This window comes from Trachurus japonicus, chromosome 5, assembly GCF_045865225.1.
Source record: "Trachurus japonicus isolate A0001 chromosome 5, Traja_1.0".
In the NCBI taxonomy this organism is placed as follows: domain Eukaryota; kingdom Metazoa; phylum Chordata; class Actinopteri; order Carangiformes; family Carangidae; genus Trachurus; species Trachurus japonicus.
In genome coordinates this window covers 24,149,932-24,164,014 of record NC_140911.1, presented here as the reverse complement: position 1 = coordinate 24,164,014, position 14,083 = coordinate 24,149,932, and the positions used below count along the sequence as shown (strand labels likewise).

Below are 14,083 nucleotides of genomic sequence, written 5' to 3'. Positions count from 1 at the left end.
AGGTTGTGTTGGACCTGTGGGAACATCTGGAGATGTGCAAAGAGGGTCAGATGTCGTGGCTCAGCAGACAGCTGGACGAAGCCAACTTCATCATCACCGTGTGTTCCCGAGGCCTCCGGTACTCCACCATACTCTAACATACTCTAACTAACATACTCTAACGTACTCTCCTGCTTGTTTTACAACTGTCCTGAGCTGCAGTTCCTCCAGCGGCCACTAGATGCTGCTAAAACTCTTAGTAGTAAACGTTCTTATATGTCACTAAGAAGTGAAATCTTCAGTAGTTATGATGTTTTAAACTGATAATTTCCTTAAAAATAATAACGAACTTTATTTCTATACCACCTTTGTTAACAATTACAATGTGCTACAGGTAAAATAAAATAAACACAAAAGACAACAAGGGTTAAATGAAAGGCAAACCCCCCCCAAAAAAATAAAGTAAATAAATAAAAAATTGTTTTTGAATCTCCTTGTTCCACAATCAATCTGGCAGACCAGAAAAGGTGGTGTTGCCGTAAAATTTAAAAGATGAGGTTAATTACATAAGGATGAGAGTAATAAACAAAATCTATACTATAGAAAGGCTGTTTGAGTGTATTAAACCTACATGTTCAGGTTTGGTTTGTCCGTCCGTCCCTCTGTATTAAACATCCCCATTCTCCCTCTGCAGATACTATGTGGAGAAGAAGAGTCGCAAAGGCAAGACGCCCGTCAGTCGCCGTAGTAACAACACCAACATCGGCAGCTCTCCAGTCACTGGATCTGGCAGCGACCTGTTCATAGTTGGCGTGGCCATGATCGCCGAGAAGCTGCGGCTGGCGAAGCAGAGCGAGGGGGGCGGGGCTCCGGAGCTGAACCGCTACATGACGGTTTACTTTGACTACTCGACGGAGAACGACATCCCCACCATGTTGAGTCTGGCTCCAAGGTAACGGCCTGATGCTGAGACGTGGTGGGCTGTGTGTTTGTCTCGTAGACCTGTGTCAACCTGGGTTTACAAACATCTCAAGTCCTTCACAGCATCTTTTGATCACAGAGTTTGCTTCTTTCTGTTTGGTCTGCTATGTTTCTCATCACCAAAGACTAACAGAGTGGGGGTCTCTGGGTGTCCCTCTGTCCCCGGTGCAGGTTCAAGCTGATGGACCAGCTGCCCCAGCTCTTCAGTCGGCTCCACTCCAGTCAGTCCAGCATCACCGACCGCGAGCAGCAGCCCCTCAACATCTCCAGGAGGAACTACTTCAGGAGCAAGTCCGGGCGCTCGCTCTACGTGTCCATCTGCAACATGCACCAGCACATCAGCCAGAACCCCGACTGGTTCGAGAAGCAGCTTCCTGCCGCACCAGGCGCCTCCTCCTCCTCCTCCTCCTCCTCCTCCTCCTCCTCCTCCCCCTCGAAACACTCTCCTCTCCCCACCGTCCCGGCTCCCAGTCCTCCCCCCAAGCCGTCCTGCTCCTCCTCCTCCTCCGCTCAGCCTGAGCAGAGGTTTGACTCCGGCCTGGTGCTGAATGAGGTGGTGGTGAAGACGCCGTCGCTGGAGAGCGGAGACGTCGTCCCAAAGAGGAACATGCTGCTGCTGGCCCCGGGCTCCAGGCCTGGCCCCAGCCACAGCCACAGCCCCAGCCACAGCCCCAACCCCAGTCCTGGCCTTGGTCCCTGTCCCAGTCCTGGTCTCTGTCCCAGTCCTGGTCCCTGTCCCAGTCCAGGTCTCTGTCCCAGTCCAGGTCTCTGTCCCAGTCCTGGTCTGCCACACTGCTCCCTGTCAATGCTGGGACCTGCTTCAAGGTAAAGAAAGCTGGGTCACATGCAGGATTTAAATATTTTCTTACTGTCTCCAGTTCTTCATGCTACATTCACACAGTTTGTTTGTTTATTTCACATATCAAAAAGTTTAAAAAAAAGATATAACATGTAAAATCCAAGACAATGTGAAGGAGAAATGCCAAAAAAACCCTCCAGTCTGTTGGTAAAATGGCAGAGTTACTGTATCGCTCCCGTCCTGCTGCCATGAAGCTCTGTTGTTGAAGCATCGACAGAGAGCTTGAGAGTTGGTGATGGAGACGTTCACTGGTTGCAGTCAGAACAGTTTAGATCACATAGCAGTTTCTGTGAAGTCACTCATCAGTCTGACCGCAGCTCTTCTTCCTTTCCCTCAGGTCAACTTCTGGAATATCTGGATTTTCACCCGGAGAACCTCCCTCCTCCTCCTCCTCCTCCTCCTCCTCCTCTGCTCCCGCCATCCTCCAGGAGGGGCTGTGCCCTGTCCCCACGCAGACAGAAGAAGGCTGTCCCATCCCTCTGGACATCCCACCTCCAAGGGATTCAGGAATTTATGACTCCTCCGTCCCGTCCTCGGAGCTGTCCATCCCTCTGATGGAGGGGCTGTCACACGACCAGGCCGACTCCTCCTCCCTGGCCGACAGCGAGTCGTCTTCTTCAGGGCTGGGTGAGCCCGACCGCTACCAGCTCCCCTGATGTGTCTGTTTTCATTTGTTTCACGTTGTGTAACTGTCGTTCACACCTGGCTGTTTGTCTTTCAGGTGACGAGGAGCCACCTGTGGTGTCGACGCTCCGCTGCAGCGCCGCCACGGTTTGTAAAGCGGAGCTGCACCATCACCACCACAGCGACGGACTCGCTCCCGTAGCGTCGTTGTAGAGGCCAATCACAAGAGGACTGAATCCTTCCTCAGCAGCTTCTGATCGCCACGGGAAACAAACTGGAATCATTAAAGGGCATTAGAGTGGGTCACCTGTGGAAATGACTGACTTCTTGAGCGCTGCTCGATGGAAACTATGGCAACCGCTGACTTGGAGAATACCGACCACTGTTGACGGTTGTTCCAGAACACTATAGTCCTCGGTAACAATGGTAACCATTACCTTCTAGAACATTGATAGGTATGATAACAATGCTTACAGCTGCATTAAGGACAGTCGTCTCTAGTAACTACGGTAACTGGTCCCTGACGACTGCGGTTACCATTGGAATCCAGAACAACAGCCGGGGAAACTATAGTAACCATAGAGTTCTAGAACATCACGTCCTGGCAACTGTGGTAATTATCGGGTTGTACGATATTATTCCTTGATAACTATGGTAACCACTACATTCTAGAACAATAGTCCATGTAACTATGGTAACCACTGAGATATAGAACATTCTTAACTACAGTAACGTTGGGACTGGAACACCAGGCGGTTCGTCGTTGGCCCTGCCCGCAGGATGTTTACGGAGCAGACCTGTTCAAACCAAAGACTGCCTCAGCACTGCGCTCCGATTGGTGGACAGACCGCTATCTGTCTGATGTTGGGTACCATAACATGATGCTGAAACACTGTTCGTTAAGGCACAAAAAGATGCAACACAGCAGCAACATCTGATGGGATCAAAGCAGCTTGTGGAGTCCTGGTATCGACAAAGATCTTTAACAGAAGCTGCTGAATGTAACAACACCTTAAGGACGTTGATGATAATGAGGATGTGTTTTGTATTATTGTCAACATAATGGACCAAATGCATGTAAACACTAAATACTTTGGGGGAAAACCACATTCAGTAGGTTATTCATTTAATGTGCCTTTTTATCTTAGGAGGAGTGTTTTTATTAAGAACAGTCAGTACTACAACATTTTCTTAATATTCATTTTTATGAGTGCTGTTTTTCTGCTGTGACACATTTTTTTTTTTACACATTTTTTACAATAGCTACATGTTTTTAACAGTAGCAGGTCACAGGATGAAAACTGCCTAATCACAAATCATTAAAGTGTCACAGCTTTGATAAAATGTACTAAAACCTGCTAATGTGATACAATATGGTGTTGGAGTTGTCTGAGTATTTGTTGGATTGGAATTAAGTTTTTTAAAAATTTATTTTATTTTATTTTTCTCTGCATCTTGGGTCACAAATTCAGAATCAGCAGCTCAAACTCATTTGGCTGGTGTCGCCACCTCAACACACTACTGTACTGAATATTGTGGTTACTTTGTGAAGCTTATGGTTACATATATAAGCATTGAATATTAATGTTGCATTTATAGTTTTATATTTACGAACTCTTTGTAAACACTTTAACATTGTTGCAGGAATCAGCAGTATGAGGCATTATAAAACTGAACCACTTTATAAACAGCACTGTGGAGACCCATACCTGCCACAGCAAGAAATAAATATATGGAAAAAAGTCAACAACAAAAATTACCATCAGAATTATGAGATGGTAAGCCATTATTTTGAACAGCCAAACTCTGAAGGACTCCATGCCTTTCACTTATTGATTCTTTCCTGTTCAGCGGCTGTCGTCACTTTGTTCTGTCCAGTTAAAGTTTTATAAAGTATTTTTATTTTCCTACATAAATGTTTTGTCTGCTGCTGACAGCAAAGTGACAATTGCTCTGCAGAGTTTATTGGAAGGGAAGATCCAGAATTTTCTGCTTGTAAATATGATTTGTATTATTTCACTTTCCTTGGAAATGCCTTTTCTGTTTCCATTTTTGTATAGTTAGACTGTTCTTATTTTTCTACATTTATTATATATATTTTATTTTTTAGAAATGTACTGTTTTATAGTACCTTAATGTAGGAAATAAATAAGTCCATCTAATAAATCCTTCTCTTTTCATTTTGTTCAATGTCTAAATCTTTATCTAAAATTTCCATTATAATGATGAGCACAGTGTTGATGCAATTTGTGAAACAAAACTTCTGAAATGAAAAAGGAAACATAATAGGAGGCAAAAGTGAACCAATGGATTTTGTTCAAATTAAAACAAGTTACAAAGTTGTAGTAAAAGCAGTCTATCAGGTAACCACAGCAATAAATACTTGACTAAGTATTTATTGCATTAATAACCAAGAAACTACATGCCGTAACTGTTGCATTATGACTTGTAATTTTCTGTCTTTTGCTTCAAGCTGACAGACGAGTTTTAGTGTCTTGCCATAAAATGCACACACACACACACACACACACACACACACACACACACACACACACACACACACACACACACACACACACACACACACACACACAGAGAGAGAGAGACAGTCTTCACTGACTTATAAAGCAGCAGACAGCTCTTTAGTGTGTGAGCTGTGAGGCGTCAACAGTTAAAACAACAGAAGCCTCTAAAACACACACACTCAGCCTGGCACTAAGTCAGCCAGCCCAGCAGCCTGCTTTCAAAATAAAAGCACAAGTTTTCTCACTGCATAGCATTGACTGTGGTGGCTAATTATTGTCTTCTTGCATAAGACAAAGGTACTGAAGTTCTCTACTTTCTTGGTGCAGACACACACATGTCTGTACTCGCATCACAACCACACTTGATATACGCTGACTTCTTTTAACTGTTCATAGTTCATTTAACTGTTTATCTTTATTTCAGGGTAACCTTAGTTATATTTCTATTGGTTTCAGCAGTAGCATTGCAAAGTTAAAAGATGTTAAAAAAGGGCTTTTGCTTGTGACGAAAACTACTTCTACTATGAACTAAAGATTTGATTAACAAAATTGTTTTTGTAAACTACATTTTCTTTTGCCAGCACCACTGAATTTATTTTTATGGGTAAATTTAAAATTTCATCCATTAATAAATAAATTCCCAAATGAAAGGCATGCATACCGTATGTTGTAGGACAATGAGCCTTCTCTTAATGTTAATTATTTGTGTCCTTGTGGAGGTTCAACATGTCCTGGCTGTTAGTGCAAAACTTTGTGTGTTTTGAGTTGTTTTCTCTCTCTCTCTCTCTCTCTCTCTCTCTCTCTCTCTCTCTCTCTCTCTCTCTCTCTCTGTGTGTGTGTGTGTGTGTGTCTGTGAGGATATGAACAGAAAAACATATGAACAGATACAAGAGATAGCCTACACTTGTATCTCTTCATGTATATAGGCTATATTTTTTCACTTTCACAACAAGAATTATTATTTCGATAAAGCGCAACAGTTCATAGATAGATAGATAGATAGATAGATAGATAGATAGATAGATAGATAGATAGATTCTTTATTGTCTGCCCCAAAGGGTAGCAGAAATGTGTCTTTGACAGGGCTCATCATGTTTCATAATCACAGGCACTTTTGGCCATAATAACACATGGCCATAATAACCTTGGCTCTTATTTTGAAGATGCCCCCGGAAACGAGGTGTGTGTGTTTTCGTGCCTGTTGAGAGGCGGACTGGGTGAATCTCAGCAGCTCAGTTTGCTGCTGAGTCTTCGGGCTGGATTTCTGACTTTTGCTCGTTACAGATCAGGAGAGAGGAGTGTGAGATTTTCACATTCCGCTGACCGAGGATCAGAGCTGGATCTCCGTGGGCAGCCGCGGTCTGATGCGGACAGGTGATGGATGTCAGCGGGGTTAAAGGTGAGAGGCTGCACCGTCCGTCACACTCGTGCACTCAGTAGTTTGGGGGAAGAGAAAGACAAAATAAGGTGAACCGGAGTCTAAAGGAGGAGAAACACGGAGCTAACTCACCCTCTGTCTGTCTGTCTGTCTGTCTGTCTGTCTGTTATACAACTCTGTGGAGATTAAGTTTGGTTAAAATGAGTGATCTGTGGTCGATGCCCTGAAGCCTGAAGGGAGAGAGAGAGAGAGAGAGAGAGAGAGAGAGAGAGAGAGAGAGAGAGAGAGAGAGAGAGAGAGAGAGAGAGAGAGAGAGAGTTTTATTGCAGCCCAGTGAGTCACAAGTTTGCCTGAGAGTGACTGAACACACACACTCACACACACACAGTCCTCTGTAAACAGTTTGCCATCATAGCAGGTCAGTGTGGAGAGATGTTTCTCTCTGGAGCTTTTACTTTAGAGAAAATATCAAAACAACAACATAAACCTCCTGGATCTTAGAGCCAGTACTGAAGTAAGTTGCATATACTTGAAGTACTTGGATGATCAGACCTTGTGGTTTATTCAGTGAAGCTGGATTTAAATGCTGAATATACAGTCAGCCAGTCCAGTCCAGTGGTCACCGAGCCAGGGGTCAGAGATGGGTTTGTAGTCATTTTTCCAGCCCCCCCCCCCCCGCCTGCTCAAGTTTTCCCTCAAATTGTTACTTAAATGAAACCATGTATGAAGTCCAGAGGGGAAATCTGTTTTTGCTGAGACTAACAACTCGGTATCTGAAACACAGCAAGTAATAGTGATGGTGATGAATTTACAGTAAAACAACAGCAACAGCAGATTGTTCATTTTTACTCAGATTTTCAGGAATATGAACACAATGAAACTGTATTAAATGATTAATACAGAAAGAAGTTGAAGTTGGGTTGTATGTATAGAGAAGAGAGAGTAAATAAATGAATAGATAAAAGAAAGGAGGTTTAGACACTGGTAAACTTCTACAGAAAGACAAGAAGAAAGCGAGGAATCTGACAGTGATTCATAAATGTTCTTCTGTCTCTCCGTGTTTGAATTACAAACTGAGAAGTGGATCTGTCTGAGGTTTTGTTCAAGGACCTGATGGCACATAGGTAGTAATACCACATGTCTGAGACAGGTTAAGATCACAGTGTGTCATTACATCGGAGTCATCATCTCCATCATGCAGTGCCGGCAAAAGGTGACCAGAGAGTTGGGTTTTATTGTCAAACCTGAGGTGTAGGGATCGATTTTTTTTTATTTTCAAGTCTCTTCCAAACAAGGTCCAGAATATGTAGAAAAGAGAAGCCTCATCATCTCCTCTACATCTGTCACAGCAGAGATTCACATCTGGATAAATATGACATGATTAAGCTGTGGACATGTTCTCTCTGTTCATGGTTGTAAAGTGTTACAGCAAAAGTCACTTGTGGATTTTGACCTAAGATCCTGCTCCCGTACAGTACACCAGACAACTCGTTATATACATTAAACCTTTGTGTGATGGGTGTGAGAGCTAAGAAACTCATCACCAGCATTCACAGGCTGTGTTGGTATCTGAGAGTGGAGAGGGTTTCCTCTGTGCAGGGAGTCAGAGTGGCTCTTTGATAGGTTTAACTTTTCAGAAAGTTGTTAGATGGCAGTGTGGTGGGCAGCTAGGTGTCTGGAAAAGCAACAGATCATCAGTGGAGAGGGAAACTTAATGTTTAACTACCCGTAAAGAACGCAAATACCAGCATCTGTGTGGTCAGATCAAGAAATAATGGGGCATCATTAATGAGGTACCTGTCACAGGTCAGAGGTCAAATCTATTTACCTCAATCAACTCAACCTCCATACATCAATGAAACAGATGTTGTCAAATAAAACATACAGTAATTTAATAGAAAACAAACAAACAAAAACAAAAAAAAACTGAAGTGAAAAGGTCAGAGATTAAAAATTTAAGATGCCCAAGAGGAACAATTTTTAAAAAGCTTGGATCTCCAGGTAGATGAAAGCCAGAAGCAGCCTGAGTGTCAACAATCGTAATGTGATGAGGTTAAGTTAACCAAACTAACACAGAAGTGAGATATGACACCGGTTTTCCAACTGGGTCTTTGTAGATAAACAAATAGACATGCAAGTCACACCTCACAGAGAGGAAGCATAGTATATACAGTACAACCAGAAGCTAAAAGTGTTTGACGATGTTTTGAATTTACAACAAATGAAATGAATGAAGATAGTTTCAGTGTGGGCTCCATGTGAGTGGTAAGAAGCAGCTGTGGTAACAGCTGTGGGAGCTGTGAGGTGAAGCTGTCACAGTCGGAGGAATGTGGTTCGGCTGCTGCTGACGGACAATGAAGATGTTGTTCAGGTGATGTTTGTTCTGCTGCTTTGTTCTTTCACTAATCATCATGTTTCTGCCGCCAGTATGTTGCCCTGCTGGTTCCCCAAGATGGCTGTACATGTGTGTGTGTGTGTGTGTAGTGGGGGATTAACAGTCGCGATCAGGCTATAATGTCGGCATCAGTTTTTCTAAACAAGAACCTTAAAAAATGTGTACTAATGGCAAAAAGCAGAGAATTGTAATAAAATAAAAGCAGACATCACGCTCCGATACAGCGTCAGATAAGAAAGGAGAGAATAAAAGGGGCAGATATAAACTATATGTGTATGTGATGGGGGTCTGCGTGCATCTGACCTGAGATCAGGTTGGTGAGAGAAGCTCATTCAGCAGCGCAGCGTTGTTTCCTCTGCTGTTTCCTGGACAACGTCCTCATATCATAGTGACCTTTTTCCTTAGCAGGAAATGACATCATCCCTATACCTACCTTGGAGATGAGACACTGTTAATATGAGGCTTCCCTGAAACTCACAATACTTCTGTTCAGCTGTAAATGACATTTGTTTTGTTGGCGTTTTATAGAACAAAATCACACATTCTTAAGTTCAAGTTCATCTCCACCTACTCGAGGTTGTGATCACATCAGTCTTCTTCGGTTGATAAAACTCAGCATTTTAATATCACTCTAATGGTGTTTTTTCTAATGTTTTATCATCATTACCAAGTCTCATTTAAAGACCAATCTAGTGTTGTAAATCTTTTAAAAATGACTAGTAGATATCAAATTTTTAATGGGCTAGAAAAAACGCCTCAGTAACTTCCTAAAATAGCTGATCGTCAGTCTTTAGCAAATCTTCCTCAGACCAGAGGAAATAGTGCTTTAGTTGGGGACTATTTTCAGTGGCGGATTAACCCACATTTGATGTTTGTCTATTTACAGCAGCAGGACAGTGTGTGTGGGGCTGAATCAAAATAAATAAACTATAGTGTGTGTTTATGCCAATGAAGCAAGAGGGGATCTTTGGCCCAGTGGAGCATCTCAGACAGCGAACGTCTCCTCCTCACAACTATCAAAACAATCAACAATAGATCAAACCAATCAGATAAAGCGTAAATCTGTGTGTTAGTTTTAGTAAAGAGGCTTCGTCTTCTTCTACTGCTTTACAGAGCAACAGAGCCGCCTGTTTACATCTGAAGAGTGATGTTTACTGAAAGAGAGAGAGAGAGACATTAAAAACAGATGGGGGGTGTAAGAGATCCAACCAGAGAAAACGAGAGAAAGAACGTAAGAGAGAGAAAAGTGAGAGCCTGCAGCAAACACACCTCTGATCTGAATTATGTGTGTGTGTGTGTGTGTGTGTGTGTGTGTGTGTGTGTGTGTGTGTGTGTGTGCACGTGTTGAGGGTGGGATGATTTGCGCTATTGGAAAAAGCACTGCTCCAACTCCTAGGAATGAATGAGTCACCCACTTAAACACACACATATTTAAGTACTTGTACTGTACACACACACACACACACACACACACACACACACTACAAAGTTTGCTCAGGTTTGTTGATTGATGAATAATTCATTCTCTTGAACATGTGCTGACGAGAAACTCCCTCCGAGTCTGTCATAATGTTCAATGTCTGACACCAAGTTTGTTGTTTGTGTGTGTGTGTGTGTGTGTGTGTGTTAGGTTGAGATCTGTGTTGTGCTTTCTAATGATCCCATGATGCAGCACCATGTTGCACGACTGGTCACCAGGAAAAATGTGTCTGTTCCTGCTGAGTCCTGTTTTCCTGCCAGTGAGAGTTCAGCAGCAGCACAAACTCCCCTGTTATGTAACGTTCATGTTCCTCGAGCGTTTCACTGTTTTCCTGGCTCCACCCAAACCCACCGGCACCAAGGTGGCGGAGATGGTGCAGCTCATCGCACAGACTGTAATGTGCAAAGCTTTGGGCACTTTTGGGAAAATCACATCATGTATTTTAAAAGTGAAAATAGTCAAAACTTCATCTTTACAAGAGAAATCAGCATTCAGAAAAAAACATGCAGTACTTGGTAAAAAATTAGGGGTGTGCCAAAAAATCGATTCACATAAGAATGGCAATTCTCATTTAATACGATTCAGAATCGATATAAAATGTCCCAAATAAAAAAATGAAACAAATCTGCTGGTTGTCAGCCTCCAATTTCCTTAGAATTTATAAGGCAGCATGTTTAACTGCACTATTTTTTTTAATAAAGAGGCACTTTTAATTTTGTTACATGATATTACTTTTATGCAACAGTTTCAACAATTCCATCTAAGCATGGATAAATGTTTAAAACTCAATAAATGTGAAAAAGACACTTTAGTCATTCTGTCTTGCAAAGCAGACTGGAGTAGATCATGAGGATCTTTTGCACAACGATAGACTGAAGCAGAAATCATTATGAATCAAATCGTTTTGAATCGAAAATCGATTTTGAATCTAATCGTAGCCCCAAAAATCAGAATCGAATCGAATCGTGAGATAGCAAAAGATTCCCACCCCTATAAAAAATGCAGATGTTTTGTCTTAGAGTCTTTCTGTTGTGAATTTAGAAGTTTCCCATGAATCACTCCAGGTGAGTTGCATCTCATGTCTGTCAGATCTCAGTGCTGAGGTTGAGCAGGTTCTCTGCTTCAGAGCCGGGTGGAGGCCGGGGCGGAGGTGACGTCACCTTCTGGGTGTTGCACGAGGCGTTGAAGGTTCCTGTGATGTTGAATCATCGTTAATCACAATGAGTCACAATGAGCTGAGAAAGAAAGACTCCTTCCAAGATTAAAAGAAAACAAAGGAGGAACAAGAAGTGCAGCTTTACTGGGACTACGAGTCCCAAAGGGCTTTGCTGTAAGAGGAGTGATTCAGATCGTGTTACTGTGACAGCAGAGGTTGTGTACTGTGTGTGTGTGTGTGTGTGTGTGTGTGTGTGTTTCCTCTCTCAGGTGAGGTGAGAGAGGGCAGGAAACAGGACAGGACTGATGTGCAGGGATTGGCGAGGCCGGTGACCTCTGACGTGCTGTTTCCTCATGTCTGCTTCATTCTCTGCAGTTATTGTGGAAACAGTTAGTTACCATATCCTTTTCATGCAGACACTGCTGAGCTGATATTTCTGTTTCGACGCTCCCTTTCTCTGTTTGGTTGTAACTTGTTATCACCACAGACTGTAAACAGGGATAGATGTGGCCTCTGTGACGTCACCCACAATGTTTCTTAAGAGCAATTTTGAAGCTCAGAGTGAGAGTGAGCTGCTCTGCTGTCACCATCTTGGCAGCACCTGACTCCGCCCTCTAATTCTTGGCTAATTACATCTTGGCTAAAAATGGGCAAAGACGAAAATGGGCATGTGTGAAGCTGAGGTGAGGCGCACACCGCCTTGTGGCAGACATACGCTTACCCACCTGTCTCTCAGAGCAGCATGCCTTTAATTTACAGAACTTTGAGCCTTAATAAAATTCAAATAATTGAGTTATTAGAAAAAAATCATTCATTTTAATCATTAAAGTCCATCTATTTCACACTCACACTGTGGGTGACATTTGTTGAGAGTCACTGCTCTGCTAGTCCTTCTTCTTATGGTTCACATGTACTGACTGACAGGGACCACAGGGGGGAGCTCTAGTTAAACTCAAACCCACACCACAATACACTTAACAGTTTTTTCCCCCCATTGCTAAAACACAATTTTGCAAACTAGGCTGGTTTTATCAAAATACTTAACACAATTCACAAAACCACACGCCCAAACTGCAAAATACCTCTTATCCTGCAAAATGAAGCACTGTCTGCAACCAAAACTGCATATATCATTATCAAAAATCAAACTTTTGCACCAAATAGCACACACTTCATTCATATCACCAGATTTTTGTCCAACCAACTACACACTGTTAGGCATAATGAAAAGCACTCTCATCTTATGCTTTGCCATACTAAAATAGTTAAACATGCACAGAAATACATATTTGCAGATACACACACATACTGTTGAAACTTTTTTTTCACCAAACAAGTCAGTGCAACATATGCACATCAGATATATTTACATTGGAGTGAGCAAAAATATGCTCACAACACAGTAAACTGAAAAAGTAAATTGCAAACTCTCAGTCTTCCTCCCCCTCTCATTCTCATCCTCCCTCTTCCTCTTCCACTCTCTGCAACGTCTTCCATTATTGTTGTTAAAAAAAAAAAAAAAAAGGTGCTCACCTGTGGTAATTTACATATAGTACTTACTTCCTGATTGAAGTGGTAACAGTTAACCTTTGAAGGGTTTGGCCAGGTGGCACATATATGTTGGTGAATTGGCTCATGTAGTGTCATTTTGAATGGCAGTGTTTTGAAATGACAAACATGTGACTTTATGTTAGATTGTTGTGTCTGCATTTAAAAAGTGCCATTTTGAATTGCAAAATGTGTGTAAAGCAGAAAATGTGTTTACAGTTTTGGAGACTTGAGAAGAGGTTTTGTTCTCTGTGTCAGTTAAAATATTTGTGCTATGCATCATGTCATTTTAGTGTGTTAGCAATTGGAAAAAATTGCAATATAACTGAAAACCACAACTGGGGGGTGGGTGTTCAGGTGGAATAGCAGCTTGGCCTGTGGTTCGATCCTCTGAACCAGCGCAGGAATTTCACGAGGGCCACGAGGGCCATGGCCCTCGTGCCCGTCCGATTTGGCCTTGTGCCCTTGAAAAAAATATCTGCCCTAAGGCCACAGTGGCCTTGATGCCCCACCCGCACTGCCCCGGTTGATTTTGCGGTTTTCTCCTTTGCCTCTTTCCTATCAACACGGCTTTGACACCTGCGTCTTTGAAGAAAGAACAATGCGTATTTTAATGCCATTCTGGCAGCAGCATCGCCAGGGTGGGTTTGATTCGAGCCTGGCGTAAACCGCTCGGGCGGCTATAACAACAGTTTGACGACCAATCGATCACTGGCCAACCAGGTGACTTCATCAAACACCCCCCACCCGCAGAACCAATCATGTGGCTGGAAAAGAGCCAAGCCACAACATGTCAACACGTGCTAGCAAAGACGGTTTATAAACCAAGACCTTTCATGACGAGTCAGCTTCCTGTATGCATGTCACGTGTGCTTCTGCACGGCCACGCCCCTTTAGAGAGACCAGAGGCAGTTTGGAGTGTATTGATTCCTATGGGACAATTTAATGTGAACACCGATTATGATCGGGCCTTTCTCCCCACGGTCACTGAAGCAAATTTTGGACTCATTTTTCACAAGCCACATCTCTTCTGAACAGTTTGACACCAAAATGGTAATTTTCAGACGGAGAGATCCGGAGAAAATCCACTTTGTTCCAGACCTGTCTCTGTCTCTACGACACACTCTCGCGAGATTTGGCACAGATCTCCTAGGCAAC

At 42.8% G+C, this 14,083-nt stretch overlaps 2 protein-coding genes across 3 annotated transcripts in view; both read left to right on the top strand.

Moving 5' to 3' along the window:
• The window catches only part of il17rd (interleukin 17 receptor D), a 28,554-nt gene extending 24,026 nt beyond the window's left edge, over positions 1-4,528 (top strand). Inside the window, exons 12-17 of one of the 2 annotated variants that reach the window (XM_085776878.1) lie at positions 3-118; positions 674-931; positions 1,132-1,670; positions 1,707-1,785; positions 2,157-2,446; positions 2,541-3,224. In XM_085776878.1, the coding sequence (XP_085633004.1) occupies positions 3-118; positions 674-931; positions 1,132-1,670; positions 1,707-1,785; positions 2,157-2,446; positions 2,541-2,656 (1,398 nt within the window). In that variant the 3' untranslated portion in view covers positions 2,657-3,224. Of the gene's footprint in view, positions 1-2; positions 119-673; positions 932-1,131; positions 1,786-2,156; positions 2,447-2,540 lie in introns of both variants that reach the window. The other variant, XM_085776876.1, reaches the window with a different exon arrangement.
• A 1,640-nt stretch (positions 4,529-6,168) lies between these two features.
• Positions 6,169-14,083, top strand: part of arhgef3 (Rho guanine nucleotide exchange factor (GEF) 3) — a 29,941-nt gene continuing 22,026 nt past the window's right edge. Inside the window, exon 1 of the mRNA XM_085776879.1 lies at positions 6,169-6,367. Within this exon, the coding sequence (XP_085633005.1) occupies positions 6,346-6,367 (22 nt within the window). The 5' untranslated portion in view covers positions 6,169-6,345. The remainder of the gene's footprint in view (positions 6,368-14,083) is intronic.